This window comes from Panthera uncia, unplaced genomic scaffold (genome assembly GCF_023721935.1).
Source record: "Panthera uncia isolate 11264 unplaced genomic scaffold, Puncia_PCG_1.0 HiC_scaffold_557, whole genome shotgun sequence".
Lineage (NCBI taxonomy): Eukaryota > Metazoa > Chordata > Mammalia > Carnivora > Felidae > Panthera > Panthera uncia.
The window spans coordinates 8,656-34,776 of record NW_026059712.1 but is presented as its reverse complement, the minus strand read 5'-3'; the positions used below and the strand labels follow the sequence as shown (position 1 = coordinate 34,776).

Genomic DNA, 26,121 nt, shown 5'->3' with positions numbered 1-26,121 from the left:
GGGGATCAGGGGACAGCACAGGACTTGGCCCTACCCGGCCTTTCTCCACCTCTCGGGTGGTCATGACAATGACGCGGGTGTTCTCCTGCCATGCCATCTGCCAGAAGTCGTTGACTGTGGCCTCCAGGCAGCCCTGGCTGGCGATGTAGGTCTTAGCGTTCTCATCGGGGCTTAGCAGCTGGTTCTGGAAGCAAGGGTAGAGAGATGCACCCCAGGACTGTGAGCCCCTGCACCACCACCCTCCTCACCACCTAACTTTGCTATGCGTCTCTGGCTCCAGTACCCCCGTGAGATGGGGAATCCCCAGGGCCCAGCCTCTCCTCCCATGTGACCAGCAGGCGCCACTGACCTTGACGTAGTTGGCATTGATATAGTCGGACCCAGGGATGTTGCTGTCACGTCCCTGCAGGATCACTCGGGTGTGGTCGACTGGGGGTGGGCAGGGAGGAAACAAGATGGGCCTGGGTCAGCCAGGTACTCACCAGCCCCTGGGTCAGACCCTTCCTAAGCTCACAGGCCATTCTTATCTTAGAGGCCAGGAGGCTCTCGGAGCACTGTGGGCAGGTGGGGGCGGAGGATCCACATGGGGAGCGGGGTTGGAGGTCTCAGAGGAAGGAGGGCGGTGGATGTCTAGTGCGGGGAGGCTCCAGTGGGAGGGGCAGAGGCTTTCTGCAGGAGGGAGGCCCTGTTGTGTGGGTGAGGAGGTGGACCCTCCTGGGGCGGGGAGTAGGGACCTTATGAGATGGAGGGAGGTTGGCTGGGGGAAGGGGAGTCTCCTGGGTGAATGGACGCTGCCCGGAAGTGGGAGGGATGAAGGCAGCCAGGGGGCAGGGTGCTCACACGGAAGAATGTTCTTGTAACGGTTCTTGCTCTTGTTCTCTGGCCTCTGGCCTTCCAGCCGCTGGTGCAAGTTCTTTACCTCCTGCTTCTGCAGACTCTGAGGGGCGAGAGGGGGAAACTGAGTGCCAGCCCCTGGAGGGCCATCCGCGCACGGAGATAAGACGGGGCAGACCAGTGTATGGGGTGGGGAGAGAGGGGACGGGGCCTGAGACCCCACGCACCTCAAACTCCTCCCAAAAGCCGGCTTTGGCTGTGTCCTCTGACTCCTGCTTCTTGTTGAGTTCCAACACCCGATTCTCAATGTCAGCTGCGTTCACCCGAGTGGCATAGTACGGCTGGGCGGGGACAGGTGAGAAGTCAGCGCCCACTTGAGAGCACAGAGCTCCTGGGTCTGAGGGATTGCCAGGCCCGCCCCTCTCACCTGCCGCAGGTAGACGAAGGCACCCGAGGCCTCCTCAATCCCCGTCTTCTTGAAATGCTCCACCAGGTCTGTGAGGCTGTCAAAGGTCTCTGAGCCACCCACCGTGTAGCGTCCACCCTGAGGGATGCCAAGTCAGGCCATTCTGCATGACCTGAGTCTCCCTCCCTACACCCCCAGCCTTGGACCAAAGCTAGGCTGATCCTCCCCACTGCCGGGGCTTTGAGCATAGACAGGAGCCCCGGCAGGATGCCTTCCCCGCTGCCCGGCTGCCTTACCTCACACATGACCTTGATATGAGTGACTCTGAGTGGGGAGCCTGGGCCAGCCTTGGGCTGGTCGCTGAGCACGGACAGCACAAAATCTCCAGGCTGGCTGAGACTCTCACGCACGAGAAACGTCCAGGGCTCACCCTTGGCCTGCAGCAGGGTCTCTGCCTGCCCCCCAGACATGTGACCGTGGTACCACCTATAGAAGGCAACATCAGGGAAGGTGACCCCTAGGCCAAGGGGCAGGCACTGAGCAGCGACAGGGAAATAGAGTGACTATGATGTGCCAGGCGCTGTGCTACATGCTTTCAAATCCACCACCATAGTTGGGTCCACTGCTCTCACAAAAATGTTGAGAGGTAGGTTCGATCCCATTTTACAGATAAGGAGCCTGAAGCTGGGCCCTAGGCCCTTGGGTGGTAGCCAGGCCCACCTCTGAGAGCATGAGACAGAGGCAGAGAGGCAAGCCACATCCAGAACAACTGTAGGGGGAGAAACCAAGGAAGGGTCTCCATGAAAGCCAGGGCTGAGCTAGGGAAAGAGGAGGGGGACCAAGAGAAGCGCAGAGGCCAAACCACAGAGAGCAGTGGAGATTGGGAGAGACGGAAGTCACAAGGGAGTCGTGATGGGGACAACTCCCCCCTGGGTGGCAGGGAAGACAGACAACCCTGCTGGGGAAACAGGGGTGTGGGGGGCTCTGAGGTGTCCAGGGTGACATCACTGAAGGGGAGGCTGGGGCTCAGAGGGGCTCAGAAGGGCAGAAAGCGGAACTAGGACCTTTCCCCAAAGCACACCCCCTTCCCAGGAGGAAACTGTAGCCCCACAATGCCCAGCCCCACAGGAAACCACGTGATGGAAAAAACACAAAACTCCTTCTGGGGAGAGAGTGAGAAGTGAGGGTGTGAGGTTTCCTCAGCCCAGGGACCAGGGGAGGGGGCATTTTCCAACCGCAGGGATGGGGGGAGGAGGGGGGGACCAGTCTGTCTTGCCCCACCTCGCTCCCTCCCTGTCCCCAAGCAGCACCCCGGGCCACCCCGTCCCACCAATCAGGGATAGACCAGGGCCCCCCCAGGCAATGGGGAGGGGGCTGACCCTCGTCCCCCTGGCCCAGGATGAGGAAGTTTCCATGCAAATGTCAGGCTGACCATAGGCAGAGAGCTAGCCATTGGCGGGACAAATGCAAATTTCCTCGCAGGAGGGGAGGAGGAGAGGCAGCCGGCCAGGGCTGGGAACACAAAGGGAGGTTTGGAGAAGGAGCCTCCCCCACGCAATCCCAGGGTCAGGGGTGAGCCAGGCATGCTGGCGTCCTGGCGTGGGTCACCGAAAGGGCCTCTTGGAGTCAGTTTCCCTGGCCTGGATTCCCTCCATCCTTCCCTGCCCCCCAGCCCCCAGCTCTGCCCTTCTCCCCCTTCTCCCAAGCCATTTGAAGCCAGGCCCCAGCCTCCTCCCCAGGGGGTCTGCTCAGCTGCTTCTTCCCTCTTCTAGCTCCATCCACAACCTACTGCTTCTCCAGGGCCTCCAGCAACCCATCCTCCTGCAAGGAAGATGCCGGCTTTGGGCAAGGAGAAAGAGAGGTACCGCGCTGAGTTCAAGAGGGTCTAGGTGGCAAAGGCCCATTAACGTTGCAGGCGGGGCATAGGAAAAGAACGAGAGGGAGCAGATACCCAATAAGGACCAAGGAGGGCCACCATGAGCAAAGTCATCCATGCTTGGGCTTCGCGCCTAGAAGAGGTGGCTTCAAGGCAAATGGATGAGCGGCTTCATGTTGGCTGGTGAGTGGTACCCAGCGGTGGGCCCCAGGGCCTTCACCTCAGCCTCACTCAGTTCTAAGTTTGAATCAGTGACTTGAACAAAAATACTGAGGTGAGTTGGGAGGCACGCATCTCAGAAAGACCGAAAACGGACAGAATCAAGATTTACAATCATTTCAACAATCAACACCCAAATACAGGACAAGGGCAAGTTGGCTTGGCCCCAGGAGTGTAAAAAAACAACAAAAACAAAAACCAAAAAACACTTAGAGTTATTGGGCTGCCCTTCACCTTAATGGAGCTGTCATTGAGATACAGCCACTAAAGTGAGCCATGGTGTAATGCTGAATGTTCTGGTCCTCCACCCCACCCCCCACCATGCTTTAGGAAGACCACATAGGGAGCAGCCTGCCCAGTCATGGGGACCATATCTTTGAAGCCAAAGGGACAGGGGAGAAATGCCTTGAGTGTCCTGTGCCCAGGTACTAGGCCCCTTGCACACACAACCATATCAGACAGTTTTCAACTGGTCTGTGTTCTGGTCAAGCTCTACCAAGCCCCCAAAAGCAGACCCGTCATCACTGTGTTGCTGAGATAAGGCATTAAATGTCGTCGTAAATACAAATCTCCTCTGCCCTTCCTCAACATTCGTCTCTCTGTGTACCAACCTGTGCTGGGGGAGAGAGTGGCTAAACGAGGGCCATTTCGGTTCCATAGACGGAAGAGCTTTCTAACAACAGAGCTGGCCTACTGTGAAAGACGGCCACCAGGCCTCTGCATCACAAGCAGGCCTGGGAGGCCAGCTGGCAGGGACCCCGGAAAAGGGCAAGATGATGTTCCCTGCTTTCTCAGGGGCTGAGGGAAAGGGTATGAGGGGTTAGTGCCCCGAGACACAGGCCCAGATCACATGGAAGAAAGAGGCCCACGGAGCCCCGGGAAGGATGGGAAAATCAGGGACGGGGTGGGCGGGGGTGGGTCAGGGTATGACGCCCCTCACCTCTCGCTGGTGGGGTCGGAGCAGTTCAGCGGGTACTTGAGGTGGATGATGGTGCCATCCCGGTCCTGCAGGACACCCTGCTGCTGTGTGTAGTACTCCACCAGCTCCGTCAGTGTCGCAAACTTCTCCCCTCCGTACAGGTCATAGAAATCTCCCGAGTTCTGGATCCGAATGTGGGTCACCTGATCCCCGACCCTGCGGGGCACCAGACGGTGAGGCCAGTGGGTGCAAGAGGAGAGGTAGGGACAGAGAGGGGGATGGGCTGGGGTCCTGAGCACAGGGCACACACAGGGACAAGGTAGACACGGAGGGGGACGGGAGACATGCTGGTGCTGGGGGCTGGGAGGTTGGAACCGAGAACGGAGTTGCAAAATGCGGGCCCTGGTGGAATTGAGGGCCACCTACCTGACGGAGAGGGAGAAGTCGCCCTGGTTCTTGCGACTGGGCCGAGCCAAGAAGCTCCCGTGGACCCCGCGGCCCTTGAGCAGCGTCTCTGCATCCAGCCCACTGAGGTCTCGGTGAAACCACCTGCAGGCCCGGAAGGCAGTGAGGAGAGGTCCCTCCGGCCGCAGGGCACCCTCGCCTCCTGCCTACCGTGGTTCCCGGGACCTTACCTCACCATCCTGGGGGCTCCCTGAGAGGAAGGGGGTGCAGGGAATGAGATGTGCTGGTGAGCCCAGGCAGGCCGCCAACTCCCAGCACCCAGGCCGCCTCACAGCCCTGGCGTTCCTGGTTCTGGGGCTGCCACTCCACTGGCCTGGGACAGCCAGCAGGGCGGGGACAGGAAGGGGCGCGGCCGACCCCTTGGGGGAACTCACTGTACTTCTCGTTTTGGAGCAGAGCGCAGAAGAGAAGCAGAGCAGGGTGGCAGTGGGGGTGGGGAGGGGGCCCACTTCCCACACGTCGTCTGCCGTCTGCCATCAAAGGCTCCAGGAGCATGGCACTCCGCAAGGGTGACGACACAAGAAAGAAGGACGCAAATGTGCCTTGCAGCCTACAGGCGAAGACTGGGCTTCGTAAACGTGAGCCCACTCGCAGTCACATGCCAACCCTTCCTCCTCCACCAGCTGCATCCGCACAGCCTTCCTTGGTCCAAGCTAATAATAATGGTGACACTGAAGGGCGCCTGGGTGGTTCAGCTGGTTAAGCGTCCAACTCTTGATTTCGGCTCAGGTCATGATCTCACAGTTCGTGGATTTGGAGCCCCACATCGGGCTCTGCACTGACAGCGCACAGCCCGCCTGGGATTCTTAGTCTCCCTCTCTCTCTGCCCCGCCCCCCCCCCCCCACTCACTTGCTTGCGTGCTCTCTCTCTCTCAAATAAATAAATAAATAAACACTAAAAAAAATAACGGTGACAGCCACAACTCTCATTTCACAGAGTCTCCCTGTATGCCAGGCACTGTGCTCTCATGTCATTTATGTGCCTTATCTGATTTATCCCTCATCAGAGCCCTAATGAAGCAGGTGCTATCTTTATCCCCATTTTACAGACAAGGAACCTGAGGCTCAGGGAAGGTAGGGAACTTGCCTGAGGTTAGGCAGTCAGTTAAGTGGCGGTGCCGGCATGAACCCCACAGGGGTTCCAAGGTCAGTGATTTCAGCTCCTGTATGCCAGGCCTTAGGGCTTCAAAGAACAGAGGTCAGGACGTCCCGTCCACTGGGGGTTGCAGGGAAGGGGACACTTCCTAACAGCCACGGCCAAGCAGATGCTTACAAAGAGAGAGGTGCCCTCGCCTCCTCTGACCTACACATCTGAAGAGGTACCACTGGGGCACTGGGATGGACAAAATAGCAGCTGTCAAACATACACCTTTTCTACTTCTTGTCCTAGTCTTTGTCCCTCTGTGCCCTAACCAGCCAGTGGAGCCAAGGAACAGAATGCAAGGGGAAGCAGAGCTGGGAAAGCAGGTGGGGGTAGAGCTTCCACGCCCCCTGGGGGTCCTTCCACCCTATACCTGGGCCATAGGTTCTTGTCAAGGGGGCGGCTCTGAATTAGCCAGAGCTCAGGACTCTGACCAGGGGCCTGTCTCCTGGGGACTGAGGTCCCTGCCATCGACTGATATTCTCAGGGCTGGATGACCTCAAGAAGCCCTACACACTAGAAGTTCACGATGCTCCCTGTGTGTAATCCCACAGACAAACACAACACGCCAAACCAAAACGAGGAAAGCAATCTAACAAAGGGCACACAGAAAGCTCTCGTACTGGTGGCTTCCCCTAGGGAAAGAAACTAGGTGGCCCGAGGAGAGGGCTGGGAGGGACATTCACCTCTCCCTTGTACCTGTTTTTTTAACGGAAGGGTAATTGACACACAATGTTCCATTAGTTTCTGGTGTACAACATAGTGATTCGACATCTCTATATATTATGCTCTGCTCACAAGCATAGCCGCCATCTGTCACCACACGACACTATTACAACACAACTGACTGTATTCCCTATGCTGTACCTTTCATCCCCATGATTTATTCTATCTGTAACTAGAAGCCTCCACCTCCCACTCTGCTTCATCCATTTTGCCCCCTCCCACCCGCCTCCCCTCTGGCAACCATCATTTTACTCTCTGTGTTCATAGGTCTGTTTCTGCTAGTTGGGTGTTTGTTGTTGGTTGTTTTTTTTTTTTTTTTTAAGATTTTTAAAAAATGTTTTTACATGTTTATTTATTTTTGAGAGAAACAGAGACAGAATGCGAGTGGGTTGGGGCAGAGAGAGAGGGAGGCACAGGATCCGAAGCGGGCTCCAGGCTCCGAGCTGTCAGCACAGAGCCAGACGGGGGGCTCGAATTCACGAGCTGTGAGATCATGACCTGAGCTGAAGTCGGGTGCTCAACTGACTGAGCCACCCAGGCGCCCCTTAAGATTTTTTTTAAAGTAATGTCTACACCCAGTGTGGGGCTCAAACTCACGACCCTGAGATCAGAGTCACATGTTCTTCCAATTGTGACAGCAGGCGCCCCTGTTTTGTTTTGTAGGTTTCACATATAAGTGAAATCGTACAGTCTTTGTCTTTCTCTTCTTTCACTTAGTACAATACCCTCTAGATCCATCCATGTTGTCACAAATGGCAAGATTTTTTTTTTATGGCAGAGTAACATTCCATTATACATATATACCACATCTTCTTTATCCATTCATCTGTCTATGAACATTTGGGTTGCTTCCATTCCTTGGCTACTGTAAACAATGCCGCAATGAATATAGGGGTGCAGATATCTTTTTGAGTTAGCGTTTTCATTTTCTTTGGGTAAATACTCAGAAGGGAGGTCATTAGATCAAATGGTGTTTCTACTTCTAATTATTTGAGCAAACTCCATACCGATTTCCACAGTGATTGCACCAATTTTCATCCCCACCAACAGTGCGCGAGGGCTCCCTTTTCTCCACATCCTCATCGACACTTGTTATCTCTGGTCTTTCTGACTCTAGCCATTCTGACAAATGTAACGTGGTATCTCATTGTGGTTTTGATTTGCATTTCCCTGACGATCAGTGATGTTGAGCATCTTTTCATGTGTCTGTTGGCCATCTGGATGTCTTCTTTCCCTTATACCGTTTTGAATGTTGTAGCATGTGGGTATGTATTACCTTTATAAAAATGAATACATTGACTGGGAGACGGCAATCTCTGGGGAACAACTGGGGTGCTGGGAATGCTCTACGTCTTAATCTGGGTGGTATATACACAGGTGTATGTAAATGTGACATTCATCAGGCCGTACGCTTCACATTCATGTGCATTCTATATGCTAGACCTCAATAAACACTAAGGAAAAATAGTAACAAAGTGTTAAAGCTGAACTGAAGTATTTTTCCTACGATGACTACTTTATCACTTTTCGAAATATCAAACATCGATTCTCCCCCGCCCAAAAGGGGCTCTCCCCGCCTCCCCCTTCTTTCTGGTACCTGGGAAGCTTGGTCTGTTTACCGTATGACCTAATACCGACCATCCCTTGAGTCCTGGACTTTGAGCCCTGTCAAAAGAACATGAACTCCTTCCTGGAGCCAGGGGCAGCAAGAGCGTCTGCGGAGTCGGCCCTGCCACAGTGGGGTCCACAGCCAATCTTGCCAACCTTCGAATGTTCAAAGGCTAGCACGCCACCTCATGCAGAGTTTGTGTCCAGTAAACAAGCTCATCGACAGCCACGTACATGCCTGATCCCAAGTTCAGCTCCTGTTTTTACACACACACACACCCAGCTTGTCACACACACAGGACACACATACACAAACACAAACACAAACAGTCCCACGCACACACCTCGCCATCCTCGGCCATCTACACACATACCCGGCCCAGTGCAAATACCCACACACGGACACACCATCCTGACCGCATGTGAAGTTGTGGGTCCACGCCTCCCTCCCCACTGCTTTACTCTGCTTGGGGCACCCTGTTTCCTGTTTCCTTTGTCCCCACAGGAGGGCCTCTGCTCAGGGGTGCTGGACTCTTGGTCACCACATGACTGGCTCTTCCTCACATCCAGCTCTCAGGGCACATGTCACCTCTTCAGGAAAGCCCTCCTGGATCCCTCCAGTTAGTGACGCCACTGGCACCCCCAGTCACTTGCTAGCACACGTAGCTGTTTTCACGTTTCTGCAGAACACTCCTGAGAATCTAAAACTGTCCTATTTACTGGGTTCTTTGTGTAGTCTGCTGCCTCCCACTGGAATGAAGCTCCGTGAGGGCAAGGACCCCATCTTCTTCACTCCATTATTGCCAGCACCGTAAAAGGTACCTGGCACAAGTGCCCCGCATGCATCTGTTGAATGAAAGATGCATGGGAGGGGGAGGCAGAGGGGCACCGAAGGAAAGTAGAATGAACACCAGACGTTGGGAAGTTACATGGGAAGAAGGGGGAGCTTTCTCAGGTCTGCCTCCCAGACACGTTATGTTTCAGATGATGTGGGCGACCCAGGGTTTCTGGTAAGCAGACAGCAGAAGCAGGAGGCCAGAGAGTGAAGGGAAACATGCAATGGAGAGAATAAATACACATCTGGTCGGGGGAAACGAGCTAGACAGAGAAAAGGAGGAGGGGGCAGAGGGGCATGAATGAGCCTAGAGTTCCTCAAATCTTGAGGGAGGGACAGGAAGTAGATCGCCCTTATGGTCACACACCTGCCAGGAATGAGCAAGAACCCTCCCTGCCCCTCTCTCCCAAACTAAGAGGAGGCCGTGGCAGCCAGGTGGAGCCGGGGACTTACCCACCGGACAGCATCTCCCCAGAGGGATGGGGGAGTCACAGGCAGAGGGCCACAAGGGGTGGGGCCGAGCCTGGGCGCAGCTGTGCACAGTAGCCCAAACAGGTGAGGAAGAACACTGGGAACTCAGCTACTTCCTCCTTGATGCAGCCCTCCAGGCCAATGGCACCACAGCGACAACGACGAGCCCCCTGACTAGTGATCCCTGAAAAAGGGACAGGTGGGCGGGGCTGGCCTCAGACTGCCCACAGAGGCCGGACTCTACCTCCAGCCCCGCTGGGTAGTCCAGGGCCGTCGTCCTGGCCTCCTTCCTTTGGGAGGGGAGGAGCCACTTGGAGCTCCACCTGGAGCTCAAGCCGACAGAGCAGCTGGAGGGAGGGCGGGTGGAGGCAAAGACCAGGAAGTAACCCTGGCCAAGGGAACACCAACCAATAGGGGAGCCTCCCAGCACACACACAAGCCAGGGGGCCTCAGGAAAAACCCAGGAAGAAGAGGTGTCACCTGTGCAGGCCCGCCCACCCACCCATCCAGAGTGTTAAGGGGCAAGTCCTTCCTCCCACCGAGCCCTGGAGCAGGCAGAGTTGGGCCCAGCAGGAACCTAGGAAGGATCTGGACAGGGAGTTGAAGCAGCCTGAAATGGCAGAGGGAACCTGGGGCCAAGCGGTGGAGGTTGTCAGGGTCACAAAAGACTGACACTGAGGCTAAGTCACAGGCATGTTTATTATCCTCTGGAACATCGAGGTCTTCCCTTCCTGGGCAGTGTCCCAGGGGAGGGCCGACCCTCAGGAGGCAGCCACGCTGCCACCGGGAGCAGGCCCGTGGGGCGGCAATGTCATGGGTGGCAGGAACAACGCCTTCAGCTTGCCCGACAAGCTGGCAATCTCGGGATCCTGGGCTTCATAAGACTTGACCAAGCGGGCAAACTTAAGGACACCTGCAAGGGGAAGTGGAGCGTCAACCCACACCCCCAGGGGACAAGTGTGCCCCAGACATCAGGAGGGGGCAGCTTGAGCCTGAGTCACTGGTTGCTCCCCCTCTAGTCAGGGAGCTGTCTACAAAATAAGACACAAGCAGTCCTCTGCCCTGTGTCGTTTGGGTGAACCATTTCCAGGTCTATACCCATCACAACTGGATGGGATGCACTGAATGAAATATCCCAAAGCAGTGTGTGTCTCATGATCAGGTGAAACATTTCAGCAATTTAGTCCCAAGAACCTGAAGCATGAACATCCACAAGATCTCAAGTCTATAACCTGGACACAGGAGGGCCGAGGGCCATGGGCCAACTGGGCTGAATCAATAAGCACCTTTGGGGAACACCATGATCTCATCAAGGAAATTAACCAGCCAACCCTCCAAAAGAGACTAGCTAAAACACGTTGGAGGGGCTGCACAAGTGCACTGTCACGCAGACATCCAACTAGAGCTATCGGAAGGGGGTTCCAGTCCAGCTCTGCTGTGACCTCAGGCACTTAGTTTACTGCTAGAGTCTGTTTCCTCATCTTAAAATGGGGTAACAGTATAATTACGGGTAACTGCAAACAGCATTTAAGACTTCGCCTGGCACAAGTTCACAGGAGACCCTTGGCTCTGCCCGCCAATTCTGTTCGTCAGATTGTGGCTGCCTCCGTGTGGCAAGATGAGGGAGGACGGCTCAGGGACCCGATGGATCGAGCGCCCTCTCCCGGACCCACTCACCCCGACCCTCATCCGACCCACCTTCCCCGTCGCAGCTGAAGCCATAGGCCTTGATAACCTCCTGCTGAATCTGCGTGGCCACGGGCAGCACGAATTGCAGCATTTTGCCCATGTCGTTGCACGCGTTGTCCCGAGCCTCGTCCATGCGCACGGCGTTCTCCGGGGCCGAGAACGCCTGGATGACCTCGGCCAGGACCACTGTGCGGCAGATGCATCCCCGGGTAGGCGTCAGAGCGTGGCCGGCGGGCCCAACCGAAAGCGCAGGGAAGAGGGCAGGGAATTAGTGGGCTGAAGCCATAGTAACCCGATAAACTCGGCCTAGATTCCCTCGCTCTAGGGGCAAGGACCCCTTTTGGGGGAGAGAGAAAGATGGTATCCTGTGCCCCCATTTCCCGGCGGCACAACTACACCTCTCGCTCCGTACCCTCCGCCCGCGCCCTTCTCCAACAGGAAGCCCACCCGGTGGCTAGAATGCTTCTCACCCTTGGCTTGCTCGGCACTCAGGGCCGCAGGTTGGGCCGAGGCGGACGCCATAGGGTAACAAAAGCTGCACGTGCAGCCGAACCAAGGAAATGCACGGAAAAAACGATCAGCCTGCTAGAGCGACTCTCGAAACTGACGGGGGTGGAAGGGAAGCAGCATCAGCGGCAGCCGGAAGCCTCGCGGTGCAGCGAAATACTAAACGCCAAAATGCCTTAAAACGAGAGATGACCCAACTGGACTCGATGCCGTTGGGGGGGGGGGGGGTGGTAAAAGAAAAAAATCTAAAAACGAAAACCGCTCCTAGAACCGAAGTAGCTCTATTGTTAAAAACGTACTGTGGAGGGGGTCTTCCGGTAAAAACCGGAAAACCTGCTAGACAAATTCTAAAAGAGCTGTAACACTACAGGAAGTGGCCTGGAGAGAACATGGGATATCCATGAACGCCACTATTGGTGAGGGTGAGCTCAGTGTCGCGTTTTCTAATTCTGATTGCTGTATAATCAACGAGGGACACTATAACTTTCAGAAGGAAAGATAGGGGAAAAAGAAACTTGTTTATATCATCCGTTTCTAGAGTTTGTGAACATTTGACTCGGACCTATGCAAATGAACCCAAAGCTGATTGGCTGGGAAAGCTGGTCACACCCCCTGCAGTTTTTGAGAACGAAGTGATTCGCTGCAATAAACGCTGAGCGCTGAGGCGGCTCCCGTGCTTGCCTAAAATGGCCTTGTGCAGGGGTGTGCGCTCCAAAGTAACGCCCTCCAATTTCTCTTCTGTTCCACACGTTTGAAATGGTCACCCACTTCCTCCTCAAACCAAGGAGTACTTAAGAATCCAGACTTCGAATCGCTTTAACCTAGTGGAATTCCGCCCCTGCACCTCCGCTTCATAACCCTTTTTTCAATCTATTCGACGGAAAGGATTCTGGACTCCGGTGGCTCCTAGCTGTGGGGCCAGTGGCAGAAACGCCTCCAAAGTCTGAGTGGCTTCCTAGGCCTGACCCTGTCAGAGGCGGGCCTGTCCTTGGCCTCCAGCATCTGGACTTCCCAGCCTTGCGACTCAAGAGGGGACTGGCTAGCTCCATAGTACCCCTCCAGCGGAGCTAGGGCTCCAGGGCCCTTGGCTCTTCCGAGATCTCCTCTCCAACTCTCCAGGGTCGCTACACCCACTTGTGTCCGGTTCCACAGCCTTCTCTCCAGGCACCGCTGCGTAGTCCCCTATGACCACCGCCCCAACTCCGCCCCCACAGCCCGCAAAGAACCAGTCACAGCCATCTTCCTGGGGAGTCGTGAGGATGTTTTTGTTTGGTTTTGGTTGGGATGTTTTTTAAAGAGCGTCATATAGATATTTATATATATAAATTATTAATGTCGGGGAAGGGCAAGGGGCATACATCGCAGAAGGGACGCGCGCACGGGGACTGGGGAGGGGCGGGGGCAGCACACGATGCTACGCAAAACAGCCACATCTAACAGATGAAATAATCACACCAACGGGGTGGGAGGGGCAGTGGCCACCGGGGGTTGGGCATGGGGGAGGAAGAAAGCAGGGGGACAAGAAAGAGGGACCTGGTCCAAGATACTGTGCGCTTTCTGCCCCCACCCCCCACCCCCACCCCTGGCCACCTCCCCACCTCTGCATACCACAGGAGCCTTGGCCTTCCATCTGTCCCTTCCTCCCTCCCTCTGCCCAGCTGCTGAAACCCTGCAAATGAGCAGCACCCCTCCTCAGCCGTGGGTGGCAGGCTGGGAGGGAGGCCTCCGAGGTCCAAATGCAGGGGCCATGGGTGCTCTCTTGATTGCAGGTTCTACAGTGGCTTGTCGCTTTCCTTCTTCAGGTGACTGGGTGGAGAGGGGATGCAGAGCAGAGGCATGAGACACCGAGGTCAACCCCGACCTGGCCCCTCTCACAGAGGACTGTGGAGGAGGGGCTCCCTCCCCCAGAGGCCAAAGGCCAGCAGTGCGCTGCCCACACCCCATCCCGGGCTGGCTAAGGTCACACCCCCTCACCCCTGGCCCAGGGGTGTCCCAGGGTACCTGTAGTAGTCCTCCTGGGCAGGTAGCGGCACACTGTGCAGCGGGTGATGGGCGTGCAGCCACTGCTGCTGCTCCAGCGCCAGGCGCTGCAGCTCGGCCGACTGCGCGTGCATGGCCTGCAGCTGGTGAGCTGCCGACATCGGGGCAGAGAGGGAGGCTGGCAGGTCCCGGTACGGAGCAGCTGTGGGCAGGAAGGGCAGGGGGGGCCCATTACTGCTGGAGTCCTGAGTACTTACTCTGGGCCAGGACAGAGCTGGCCACCTTACAGACAGAGGAAACTGAGGCTAAAACAGGCAAAAGCCAGTCCTGGAGAAGATCCAAACTTCCGCCTGGCACTAAAACCTGTGCCTCTCTTGGGCAGGGCCTCAGCCCTCCTTCTCCTGTTCTCAGCTCCTCTGGTTACCTCCTCATCCCTCCCCAAGCCCAAACAGGCTAATCCTACCACCCAGATTCCTCCTTTCTGCCCTTCTCTCGTTTGACCTTCCCCACCCCCAACTTCCATCCTTACCAAAGAGCTGGTGACGAAGAACTTCGTTCTCGTGCAGAGGGTGAGGAAGAAGGGGGTTGGGGAGGGTCCCAGCTGGGTAGGGGATCCGGGTAAGGTGAGACCCTGAGGCCAGGGGGTCAATGAGAGGGTGCACCGAGGCAGAGGCTAGAGGGTAGAGAAGAGGAAGGTGTCACCAGAAGGCAGGTTTGGGGAAAATCATGCATTTGGGTGAAGGGATCCAAGCCTGGGAAGAGATGGACAATCAACACAGGGAGACCTAGTGAGGAATAAAGAGACACAATGGAAGAACTAAGGGCCTGGTGGGTGGTCAGGACAAGACCTTACTGGAGTAGGGACATGTGGATGGCAGAGAATAGGAGACAGCAGTTGTCAGAGGGGTCTGAGGAAAAGGAGAGACGTGGACTGCTTAGAGGAGATAGGAAGGGATAGAAGTTTGGGAAGTAAGACGGGAAGAGAGAGGCGGCTAAGAGAGAGAAAGCACAAGGGAGCCAGGAAGGACTATGACTGTGAGGCTAAATCCGGCAAAGTACTGGACAAAAGGAAATACAGCGAAAGGATAGTAAATAAAGCTCATTAGCACCTATGATAACCCCAGTCAAAGCTATAGAGCTGTTTCTGGAAGGTAGGAGGCCTGGAGATGGGGAAAAACATGAAAGACCTCCACCTGGGAGGAGAGAAGATGGCAAGAAATGATAACAGAGTTGAATTCAAAGGAACAAGGACCCAGGTATGGGGTGGGGGGCTGTTCTGAGGGTAGAAAGGTGGCGTTCCCTCAAAGGTTTCCTCTATCGTGGGTGGGATGCTAGACTGTGAAGAGGGGCGGGGTGTGGGTTATTACAGTCTCTGGGGCATGAAGAGATGGGGGATGACAGGGAGGCCAAGATCAGGGGAGCAATCCCGGGAGAGAGGCTCATGCCAGACTAGAGGAGAGAAGTCTTGGCCTGAGGAACAGAAGACCCAATTACTTGCCAGGGGACAAGAACGCAATGAAGACAAAGAAGTAGGAGTCTCACCTGCATGGATGGCGTCCTGCTGGTGGAGGTGCAGGTGGGAGTGGATGTGGGAGTGCTGGTGGTGATGGGGGGTCACATTGAGCATCTGCAGCCGGGCCAGCGGGTCATTGCCCAGGGCTGCCACCCTTTCTGCATGCTGCCTCTCGGCTGCCAGACGCTCGGCGTAGGACATGTCAGGCCGCAGGGCTGGACCAGCTGCCAGCGCTAGACGTTCTCTCTCCAGGGGCCCCAGGCTCGGATGAAAGGGGAAAGGGTGCAGGCCGGGTGGGCCAGGCTGCAGAGCCAGGCCTCCATGTCGGGGGAAGGGATCCAGGCCCGGCCCAGGGACCCCATGTAGGGGTTCCAGCTCACTGGGCTTCACCTCAAAGCCAGGCTTGAGGCGGTCACGGAGGTCTCGTTCACGGGCTTCCCGCTCCCTCTCCCGGGCTGCTGGGTCACTGCTGTACAAGGCCGGGACATTGTAACCCAGGAGCCCCGGGTCCACTGCTCCTAAGGGCACGTAGAATGGATGGTTGCGATTGCCGGGAGACATGACGTGGGGCCGGGCGTATTCACTGAGCGTGCGCAGGGCTGGAGTGTCAGGACCCAGGTAGGGGGGCACTGTAGCCACAGCACTGCCCGGCTCAAATGGAGGGCGATGGGGCACTGGGCCGAGAGATGGGCACTCCACTGGAGCCCGGCCCTCCTGAGCCAACTTCTGTGGGATACAGGGAGAAGCAGAGTCAAAAGGTCAGGTCTGGTAAAATGTGGCTGATCCGGAGCTGCTCAATTGTCTCGGCAGCTGAAGGCCAAAATGCGTCACCTTACTGGAACTCAGCCTAGTAGGAATTTCCCTAAACCTTCTCCTGGATATTGGCTCTCCCTACCATCCACAGGTACTCTGATCTGAATTTGCCTCCCCCACCCAAGGGAGGATGCAACGAAGGATTCCTCCCGCTGGAATCCCTGGGTCTCTATTTCCTGGGCTGCCGTGCTTCCTCCTGTCGGACAGGGGGCGCAATGACCTCCCCGCCACCCCCTACCCCCCCGCGCGGCGCAGAGGAAGGCCAGAAGGCGGACGGCGCATGTGGTGACGCACCACGCTGCGTTCCAGCTCGCGCTCCTTCTCGCGTTCCCGCTCCTTCTCGCGTTCCCGCTCGCGCTCGCGCTCCTTTTCTTCGCGCGCGCGCTGCTCGGCCTCGCGCCGCACCTTCTCAACCAGGTCGGCCCGCTTCTTGGCCAGCTTGGAGCCCTCCAGCGGCACGAAGTACAGGTCGCTGCGCGCGCACGAGTTAAAGCCGCGGTCCAGGTGTTTGTTGAACCTGGCGGGCGCGAGGGCAGCGCGCGCTTAGCCCCTGCGAGCTGCCCGAGCGACCCCGCGGTGACCCTGCCCCCAAACCAGCCCGCGCAGGCGGCGAGGGAGGCGAGGCCCCCGAGTACTCTAAAAGGCACCACACGAACGCAAGGTTCCCCTCTTGTCGCCTCTGCCGGTCTCTCCACTGCCCCTTCGCCGTTCCCCGTTCCAGGCCCAACCGCACCCCGCCCTGGCGGCTCACCTGGCTGACTGGCTGGCATGGCTGGGCACGTCTACCACCTTGGGAGGGGGCGAGGGGCTGCGGGCCGGGGGCGCCGGGCTCTCGGGGGTCTCATACTCTTCAGCCGGCTCTTGCTTGATCTGCGTGGCGTTCAGGGGCGGCCCCGAGGCAGGGGCCGCAGGTGGTGGTGGCAGGGAGGACAGGCCTGAGGGCCCGGCAGGTGGCAGAGGCCCTGGCCCCACAGTGGGCGAGCCTGGCTTGAAGGTCCCTGGGCCCGCGGGCGGCGAGGCGCCTCGGTAGCCGGGTGGGGTCCCTGTTCGGAAGGAGGGAGGCGACCCCGGCTTGTATCCCGGTGGGGTGGCTGTCTTGTAGGCCCCTGGGGACGGGGCTCTCTTTCCATACGGCGGGGGCCCAGGTGGGGAAGCTGTTTTATAGCCCGCTGGCGAGGAAGCCACTGTGGCAATGACCGTGGAAAGCGTAGCCGAAGAGGTGGTGACCGGAGGCACCGGTGGGAAGGGGTAGGGCGCTCCTTGGGGGCCCTGGGAAGGGGAGGGGTGTGAACATGGGTAGGATCCTTGAGAGGAAGAAGAGGAGTTGGAAGAGGAGGAAGAGGGTGGGGGGCCATTGGGGCCCGCTTGGCTGTAGGACACCTGGCTGTGAGGTGGGGGCAGGTGTGCTGGCCCTGGTGGGTAGGGCCTCAGAGACCCCAGGGAGGGCGACATGGCATAAGGGTGGGAATGGTGGGAGCTACTGCTCTCCAGGGAGTGGGGATATGCTCCAGGTGGAGGGGGCCCAGAGCTCCCATGATGTTGCTGTTGCTGCTGTTGCTGCTGTTGCTGCTGCTGCTGCTGTTGCTGCTGCTGCTGGTGGTGATGGTGATGTGTTGGGGCTGGTGGGTGGCCTGTGGACTGGCCTCCAGTGGAAGGAGGGAAGGGGCCTGGGTGGGCATTGCTGTTGGCTAAGAGACGGCCATAGGGAGGAGGTGGGGGGGGACCCTGGCTCCATACAGCCTGGGATGGAAGGGAGGGCTGAGTGTATTTGGGTGGCTGATTGGAGACAGACAGGCTTGTTGGGGGAGGGAAGGAGTGGGGATAACTGGGCAATGCCTGGGAAGCTGGGTACTGGGAGGCAGAGGAAGAGGAAGAACTGGAAGAGGAGGCTGCTGCAGAGCTGCTACCTGCAGACGAGTATGGATACCTCATTGGCGGGGCTGGGGCAGAAGAGGAGGAAGCAGGGGGCAGAGGATGGGGTGAGGGAGCAAGAGTGGGGCCCTTCTCTGGGCCAGGAGGAAGTCCACCCATACCCTGCCCCATGGCATGGGGAGAGGGCAGATGCCCAGGTAGTGGCTGGGCCCCCAGACCAGGAGGAGAGGCTGATGCATTGTTAAGGGGCCTCAGAGCAGGTGGGGGAGGCAGGTTTGGTGTCACATGGGGGAAGGTGGCTGGTGGTGGAGCAGAGGGTAGGCTTCCACCACCCACTGGAGTGTTAGGTGGCTTTGTTGGGGGAGCACCACCAGCCCCAGAGCTTGATATTGAAATGGGGGTGGTGGGTGGAGGGTGCTGTTTACCCCCCACTAGGAGCCCCCACTGAAGAGGCAGCCCCTCCTCCCTTGGGACCCATTGGGGGTCCAGACAAAACTCCTCCACCAGTGCCCCCGGGGTAGAGCTGTGGGTGAGGGGGAGGGGCCCCGGGAGGAGCCTGGAACATTCGAGATGGAGGGGGCTCCATGGGAGCATGATATCCAGAGGGTGTCACAGAAGGATGGGGTTCGAAGCCAGGCTCTGGCTGTCGGGGGGTGCTGTCTGGCGGTGGAGGAGAGGGAGGAAAGAGTGGAGGGGGGTGGTAGGGGCGGGCTGGGCCCTGGGACAGGCCAGAAGATGAGTCGGAGTCATTCTCCACGCTTCCAGGGCTGTAGATGCTGGGGGACGTGCTTCGGTTATCCTGGTCAATATCCCTAGGGTCACTGCTGCCATCATCATTGAGGCTTCGCCCATCTAAACTATCCAGATCTGAGGGAGACTGTGGCCGAGGGAGCTCCTGCTGTAGAAAAAGGAGGACCATTTTTTTTCCCTTTTCTTTTCCCTCGCTTCTCCGAGATTTGGGGCCTCCCTTGCACAAAATCACATCCCCCTCCCAGCACACCACTGTACGACGTGATGAACTCTGGCTCCAGCCCCCCTCCCTGCCACGTGGGGATTCCTCCACTCTCCCCACATTCTCAGCTGCACCCTAGCAGCCACTCTTGTTCCCCTCCTTGTAAAACTCCATTCTTTCCTCAAGTGTCCATCTCAAGCACCATCTCGCTGTCCACAGCTACACCCAAATCCTCGTCTTCCACCAGCTCATATCCGCCCTCCTCTCATCTCCTTCACCCCCTTAACTACACATGCCAGAAACCCGTGCTTTTTAAGAAGACCACTCCTTACGTGTTTTCCTTATGATTTATTCCTTCCACTAAGACCTCTCACCTTTAACCTCCTCTCCAGCCCCCTCATGAAAAGCAGGACCTGGAAAAGGAGAGGCTAGAATCCCTCACACTCTTCCAGGCCCTTTGGCCCTGCCTGGTCATCTAGTGGTCTGGCTAAAGCCCTAAAAATCCATCTGACACACTATAGACAGGACTCCTTTAATAAGCCCTAGGATATGACTTTTCTCTCATGTCCCAGGCGAGATTAAAGTAGCAATCGTGAAGAGAAGTTTTTGGGAAAGCGTGGTCAGAAAATGGGTGAGGATGGCTGCAAGGGTCACCCACCTCGGTTTTGGTCTTTTTTGGTGCATTGGTCTCCTCACTTTCACTTTCTGAGATCTCCTCACTCCGGCCCTGCTTGCTGACCTTTGGGGTGGAGGCTTCCTCTACGCGGGCCTTCTGTTAGAGAGAAAGAAAATTCCTTTCTCCTACCTCCCGAGCCTCCACAGTTACTCTCTGCCAGACAGGAAGTTCCCCCACAACACACACACATACACCATCAGCCCCAGTGCCTGGGCATCCTGTGGGAGGACCTGAGGACAGAATACCTTGGCTGTCTGCCTAGACTTTTCGGCTTTGCCATCACTGCTGGACGTGCTGACCCCTCCAGGGGAGGCCCGGCCCCTCGATCTCAGCTCTTCCCGGGGCCCAGGGGCCTCTTTCTTCCGTCCACTCCTCATTGACATCTGAGGGAAAAGGAAGGAAGCAGACAATGTAGGTTTTTGGTTTGTTTTTTTTTGTTTGTTTTGTTTTGTTTTTACCTAGCACCTAACTTCATGGCGTGCCTTATTTCTATTCTTTCTCTCCAGGCCCTCACTGCTCCCCACCCCACCCCGGTTTCTCTGCCCCTCATCTGCCCCTTTGTGGCTCTTATTTTAGCTATTACTCACTGAGTCTTTATTCTGTCGTGTCTTCATTCTTCAGGCTGTGGAGACCCCATTCTCCTCTGCCTGGGCAGCTGAATACAGAAACTTCTCTGCTTCACCCCAAGTTCCCCACAGCTGTGGCCTGGGAAGCGGGAAGCAGGATCTCCCAAGTTTCCAGTGTAGGCCCCTGGAACTTGCAGGATTTGTTTTCAGTGAAGCCTGTTAGAAAAAACCATCAGAGTCTCCAAATTGGGGAACAGAGTCTGAAGGCGATACTGTTGTGCTTAGCAAGGGGCTTGAGTAAGTGGCCCAACCCTAGGCCTTTGGGCTAAGAGGTACAACCCCCATAAGACACTGCTGGCTCGCCCCACGGGCTACCTCAGCTATCTACACATGAAAGAGACTCTGCTCACATCATCTCTTTCAACTCTGGAGAAGGCAGAAAACTCAGATGTACCCTACCCATGCACTCACATTATTCTACCCTTCCTGATACCTGGAAAGTATCTGTGGGTACACGAGTTCCACAGAGCCTTCCCAAGGAGCATAAAGAAATGTAGCTGAGGTATGAATTTATTGAGTGCTGTCTTTATGTCATGCCCTTACACAGAGTTTCATTTAATATTTACAACCTAACCCTGCAAAGTAGGTATTCTTATTTCCATTATACAGAGGAGGAAACTGAGGCTCAAAGATTGAGACTGTGACTTGCCCAACTTCGTGTGATGAATACACAGAAACCAGTGACAGCACCGGAATCAGGCCTACATCTCCCTGACTTCAAAGCCCATACTATTTCTTTTAGACTTTGCTATAGTCTCGTCAGAAGTTGGTGGGGTGAGTTCTCAGAAGGCCTAGATCAGTCCCAGAGATATGAAAAGAATCTTTTCACATCAGAGTAGGTGGGAGAAGAATGCCCCATTCTATAACACAAATGCACACAGTCCTACCAATCCCAAGCCCAAACCTAGGTACCCCCAAAGTGCAGAACTTATTTCTGAGAGTCTCATGGAGACCTTCCCCCACCCACTTCTAATGCCTGGGTTCCCCAAGGCTAGAAAGTCAGGACTTTCATTTTACCAACCAAAGCAGTGAAAATCAGTGAGCACTTAATACAAATTTACAGACTGGTAAACCTGTATTCCCATTTGGTTTAGACAGGGACACATACCTCCTCACAGCCTATGTATCTCTGTACCTATATCTATAGTCAGCTATTTTCCTTTGTACTTGTTGGTATTTCTTGCTAAGGGTCAGGTCTCCATATTACTGGACCATAAGATCTTTTGAGAGCAAAAATGGTATCTTCTCACTGTTTTCTTCCTTTCTGTATCTCCCACTGATGTCACGTGTATATGCGTGCTCTGTTCCGTTCTTGTTCCTGGCCTATTGACTAACTTCAGTAGGTCTTTTCGAATAAAATGTTGCCCGACTTTGGTGGGAATGGGGTAAACTTACCCAGCTATTCTGAGTTATAAGGCCTGGCTAGGTAAATGGTATTATCACAGTATACTGCATATTTTTCCCCAGGAACACAGAGTAATTACTTCTCCTTCACCTCCAGTGAACCCTAACTATTCACACTGAGACTGGCAAGGGGGGGGGTAGGGGGCAGAGGGGGGTTGAACCTAACCTTTCCAGGAAACTTAATAATAATTTACTTAGAATCATAAAAGAGCTGGGACAGAGCTTCAGGTCTTCTGAACTTAGAACTAATGCTCTGTCCGGTAAACCAGCCACTTTTCTTCAACTACAACTACTACCGCATTTTTGAATTGTTGTGGAGATCAGTTTTAAATATTGTTAACCTCCAAAAATCCAAAGAACAAACCCGCTGTAACAAAAGAGGAAAACAATCTTAACAAAAGCACAGCCAGGATTACTATGTGTGGCTGGTGTGTCTTTGCCAGCCCCTCTAGAGGAGGGTGCCCATCTCTCCTTTCCATCCCAGAACCCATTCACCAAGTCCATTACAGCTAGGGGATCCAAAAGGTCAGAGAAATGCACGAATGTAACTGAAAAACACAGCAATCAGTGTGCCCCTCCCCCTACTGCAACTGTTTTAAACAGCTGAAATCTGATAAAATTAGCAGTGAGTAGCTTTGAAGGAGAAAAGCAGTCATAAAAGCATAGGTAATCTCGAGGGAAAGGAGTGGCAAGGGGAGAGGAATTAGGGTTGGGCCATATATATGCTTCTGAACTCGGAGCATGCTTCAGCATCAACAAGGTGAACCATACTCCATCTAGCCCTAGTAGCCAGTCACTATAACTAATATTTATAAAGCACCTACTGTGTTTCTGCAACACACTACACACATTCCCTTTCATGGCCTTACTGCAAAAGAAGAAGGATAAAGACCAGATTGGGGAGATGCAAAAGTGAGAAATAGGGAAAGAGTCTCTAAGAATAGGAGAATAAGGGAGAAATACAAGAAGGATGTCAGAGGGAATACACAATCGAGGCATAAGGCTTTCTGGGAAAGGCTTGCAGGGTGAATTTCAGGATCACTGGCCCAGCCCCCATCATCATTCCAGACCTGCCAGACTAACAAACCAGTCCAAAGTGACTCCTAGATAACAATGCGGCCCAGACCAGCAGATAAGTCTGCAAGCATTAGTCTAAGCCTTCTTAGAACCGGGGGAGGTCAGAGGGGCCTCAGAGATCATCTTATCTATAACCCCTTCATCTTACAATGAAGCCAAGGCTCAGAGAAGTGACTGGCCCAAGGCCACAGTTAGAGGTACGATCAGTACCCGACCCAGGTATGTTGGCTCCTGTTCAGAGTATTTCCACTGCACCAGGCTGTTGCACAGCCCTCTCTCCTGGGCCACCCTCACATGAGATGAGCTTGGAGAGCCCAGCCACTCCCACAAGGTCAGAGAAGCAAAAGGTCAAAGGTTAGTGGATGGAAGGGGTCACTGTCGTGATAGTCTGGGAAAGAGAAAAAGGGAGACTTGGGAAGGGAAACTCAAGTTTAAGAAAACAGAAGAATATCAGTGCAAAGAAACAAACAACTGTATACTATATACAAGAAGTCCCTAATAATAAGGGAGGCAGAGGCCAGAAAGAACTACCAAAACCTGGTGTAACTTGAACAGAAGCTTTTCCAGCTTCCCACCATGCCTAAGGGGAGGAACTTGGAGCGACGTCTATGACCGGCAAATAACATGTCTACCTGTTCCAACAAACTGCTTGCCGGAAGGCGGAGGACCCCCTTGGGAACCTCCTATTCACCAGCAGCACCAGAAACACCTTCCAGAACCCAGCTAAGAGTACCAAGGACATAGCCAAAGGCTGAGGTCCAATCAAGATTCTGAACCCCCACCTATAGGACATCCCACTGGATCGTTGCTATGGCAACAAAATGGTAGAACCTGCCCCTCAAGAGTCTATCCCAGGAGTCCATCTGCCAGCCACTCCCCCTCCAGTTGCCAAAGCAACTCCTACCCTCCAGGAGCACCCTCAGGGAAGGGAGCTTAAGAAGAGTATCTACCCCAGTAGAAATAAGCCCATGCACAAAGAGAAATCTTTGAGCTCAAAACAAAAATGAAGATACCTCCCCCTTCAGAAACCCCAGCTAGAGGGGCCGTGGGTGCTCTGGGGACTTGAGGGTGGAGGTCACAACTTGCCTGGAGTGCCTATAAGACCATCCAATTCTCTCCTTTTCTACCCTCTCAGAAACCCTTTCTCCCTAACTCTCCCTTCAGTGTTCCCATCTTCCTCCCCATAGTTTTAGGGGGACCAGAGCACTGGGCACCAGTGTGTCCCTCTCCAAGAAGGAACCATGCTGGGGTCTGGAAAAACAAGGTCAGAGGTTACCTAAAGTAGGGGAAAGAAAATAGAGTCACAAAGGCATCCACTTCCCATTTGAACCCTGTAACACCTCAGGTTCTGCTTCTCAAACGTGGACCTCTCCTTGGTCCCTTCAGAGCCTCCGTTTCCCCAGGTTCCATTCTCCTCCTTCATCAGCTACGACCCTTCTCTTTCCACCTACCACACCCCTTCCCCATTTCCTACTTCCCTTCTACACCTAGCACCCCCAACCCTGAGTTCTGAAACCCGGGTTTTGGGCCTTTCCCTGGAGCCCTAATGCCCCACCTCGCTGCCATATCTCCAGTCCCTTTTTGCCTTCGCCCGAAGCCCCCTCGCCGGCATCCCCCTTTTTCCTCTAGCCACCCTCCACCTCGGTGCTCCTCTTTTGGTCCCGGGGTCCTGGCTACCCTCGCTGCCCCATCAGCCCTCCTCCTGAGACCCTCCCACCTCCCTCCATCCACCCGATCCTCCGGGTGCCCTGGCCCCCATCCCTCCTTGGGGGCCGGCCCCACCCCCCTGAGTCCCCCGGCCTCAGGCCGGGCAGAGCCCGCAGTGGGGGGTACCGGATCGGGAAAATAACAAATGGAGGCGGCGGCGGCGGCGGCGGCGGCGGCGGCGGGAGGGGGAAACTGGGAGGGGTGGGGGTGGGGAGCCGCGGGCCAGAACCCGGGCGGGCCCGAGGCCCGGGTGGCAGCAGATCTTACCTGGTCGTAGCTCGGGACGGCTGGCTGGCTCCGAACGGGATCCGGGGCTCCGGCGCCTCCGGGGGGGGCGGCGGCGGCCGCTCCCCCGCCCCCCTCTCCTCTTCCCGGCTTCAGTCGCCGCCGCGACGGCGGCGGCGCCGGCCCCGACCCCCCCGGAGGGCGGCCCCCATCCCCCCTTTTCACCCACCTGGCCCCGATCGCCCGCCTGCCCCCCGGAGCAGACCCCGATCCCCGCTCTCGTTCAGCCCCTCCCCAGGCCCGCCACCTCCCCCCCGGCCGCCCGGAATGCCCGGGCCGCGCCGCCCGCCCCCGCCGCGCCGCTCGCCCCCGCGGCCCGGCCGGCGCTCCGAGCTGCTCTGACCCGCCGCCTCCCGCCCGCCGCCCGCGCCCGCCCCGCGCAGCCCGCACTCGCGCGATCCCCGGCCCCCTAGGCGGCCTCCGCCCGCGGCCCCCGCCCCTTCCCAGGCGTTCGTCCCCCTCGCCCCCTCCTAGCCCCTCCTCGAGGCCAGCGGTCCCCCCTAAATGGGTCCCGGCCCGAGGCCCCGGCCCGACGCGGGGCTGCGGGCGGGCTGGGCGGCGCGTCCGGCGACTCGCACAGGAAAGCGGACGGCGAAGGGAGGGAGCTTGGGAGAGGGGGATGGGAGAAGGGAGGAAGAGGGAGAAGGAGGGAGCGCGGAGGAACCGAGGAGAGAGGGGCCAGGAGGGAGACGCGAGGGAGGGAGCGCGAGGCAAGCTGCGAGGGGGGAGAGAGGGGGATCCGGAGAGGGGGAGGCGCTGTGCGAGTTGGCCGAGGCCGGCCCAGGGGGCTGGGGCGCGGGGAGGGGTTCGCTGAGGCTGAATGTGGGGAACCAGACGACTAGGTGGGAGGGGCTGTTGGTTGTCAGGGCCGATAAGGGGAGACTGGAGAAGTTTGGGGACCAAGGGGTCTGTGGCAGAGGGGAAGTGGGAGGTTGTGGGTGTGTGGCAGAGACTGGTCTAATGGGGTTACGTTGGGAAAATGGAGCTACATGGGGGCTCCGAGGGCAGTGAGGTATGTGACAAGGAGGGATGACTAAATCTTGGGGTGACAGCGTCTCTGGCAGACATGTAGCTGGAGAGGTGGGGGGGTGATTATGAGGGAGAATGGGATGGAAGTTTGGGGTCATGGGGAGGGGAATAAATTGAAAAGATGGAGACATTGACATATAGGAATATGGGTTTTCTGGATTTGGAGGTGATTCTAATTTGGAGGTGATTCGTATTAGGAATATAATAAATGTAAGAATTTAGGGGTGATGATGGAAAGCTGGAGAGAGTCGAGTTCAGAGATGGCAGCATGGAGAGAAGTGGAAAGGTGAAGAACCTTAGGAAGGTTTGAAAGAGGTGGGGCCGGATGCATATTCTAGAGGGACTGGGGTACTGGGTGGCAAAGGAGGGGGTAAGACACTGGGATGGCTGGATTCTGGGGGGGGGGGGTTTCCAAGAGAGCTGAGGAGGGTTTCAGTTGGCAAGAAAAAGGGGGGAAGAAGGGGGGGGGCGGGTAAAGAAGATTAGAAGGA

The 26,121-nt window shown here is 56.3% G+C and overlaps 3 protein-coding genes and 1 non-coding gene across 4 annotated transcripts in view; all 4 read right to left on the bottom strand.

The window, feature by feature from the left end:
• Positions 1-5,045, bottom strand: part of LOC125918213 (tyrosine-protein phosphatase non-receptor type 6) — a 7,534-nt gene extending 2,489 nt beyond the window's left edge. The window contains exons 1-9 of the mRNA XM_049624243.1: positions 4,890-5,045; positions 4,681-4,803; positions 4,276-4,470; positions 1,537-1,726; positions 1,262-1,378; positions 1,062-1,175; positions 841-937; positions 350-429; positions 35-184 (exon numbers count right to left, since the gene is read on the bottom strand). Coding sequence (XP_049480200.1) covers positions 35-184; positions 350-429; positions 841-937; positions 1,062-1,175; positions 1,262-1,378; positions 1,537-1,726; positions 4,276-4,470; positions 4,681-4,803; positions 4,890-4,897 — 1,074 coding nt within the window. The 5' untranslated portion in view covers positions 4,898-5,045. The remainder of the gene's footprint in view (positions 1-34; positions 185-349; positions 430-840; positions 938-1,061; positions 1,176-1,261; positions 1,379-1,536; positions 1,727-4,275; positions 4,471-4,680; positions 4,804-4,889) is intronic.
• A 5,136-nt stretch (positions 5,046-10,181) lies between these two features.
• Positions 10,182-12,050, bottom strand: LOC125918215 (protein C10). The gene is made up of 3 exons (XM_049624244.1): positions 11,660-12,050; positions 11,199-11,375; positions 10,182-10,413 (listed from the first exon to the last, which is right to left on the bottom strand). The coding sequence occupies exons 1-3, from the start codon at positions 11,709-11,711 to the stop codon at positions 10,262-10,264; spliced, it is 381 nt and encodes a 126-aa protein (XP_049480201.1). The 5' UTR covers positions 11,712-12,050; the 3' UTR covers positions 10,182-10,261.
• Positions 12,002-12,063, bottom strand: LOC125918216 (U7 small nuclear RNA). Its single transcript, XR_007456399.1, has one exon. It is a non-coding gene; the product is annotated as a U7 small nuclear RNA (small nuclear RNA).
• An 82-nt stretch (positions 12,064-12,145) lies between these two features.
• LOC125918212 (atrophin-1-like) lies at positions 12,146-24,649 on the bottom strand. The gene is given in 11 exon segments (XM_049624242.1): positions 12,146-13,502; positions 13,698-13,878; positions 14,206-14,349; positions 15,219-15,915; positions 16,297-16,519; positions 16,754-18,303; positions 18,305-18,772; positions 19,485-19,598; positions 19,748-19,885; positions 20,090-20,284; positions 24,584-24,649. Coding segments are annotated over 10 exon segments (3,576 nt in total). The 5' UTR covers positions 20,117-20,284; positions 24,584-24,649; the 3' UTR covers positions 12,146-13,468.
• Between the last annotated feature and the right edge of the window lie 1,472 nt (positions 24,650-26,121).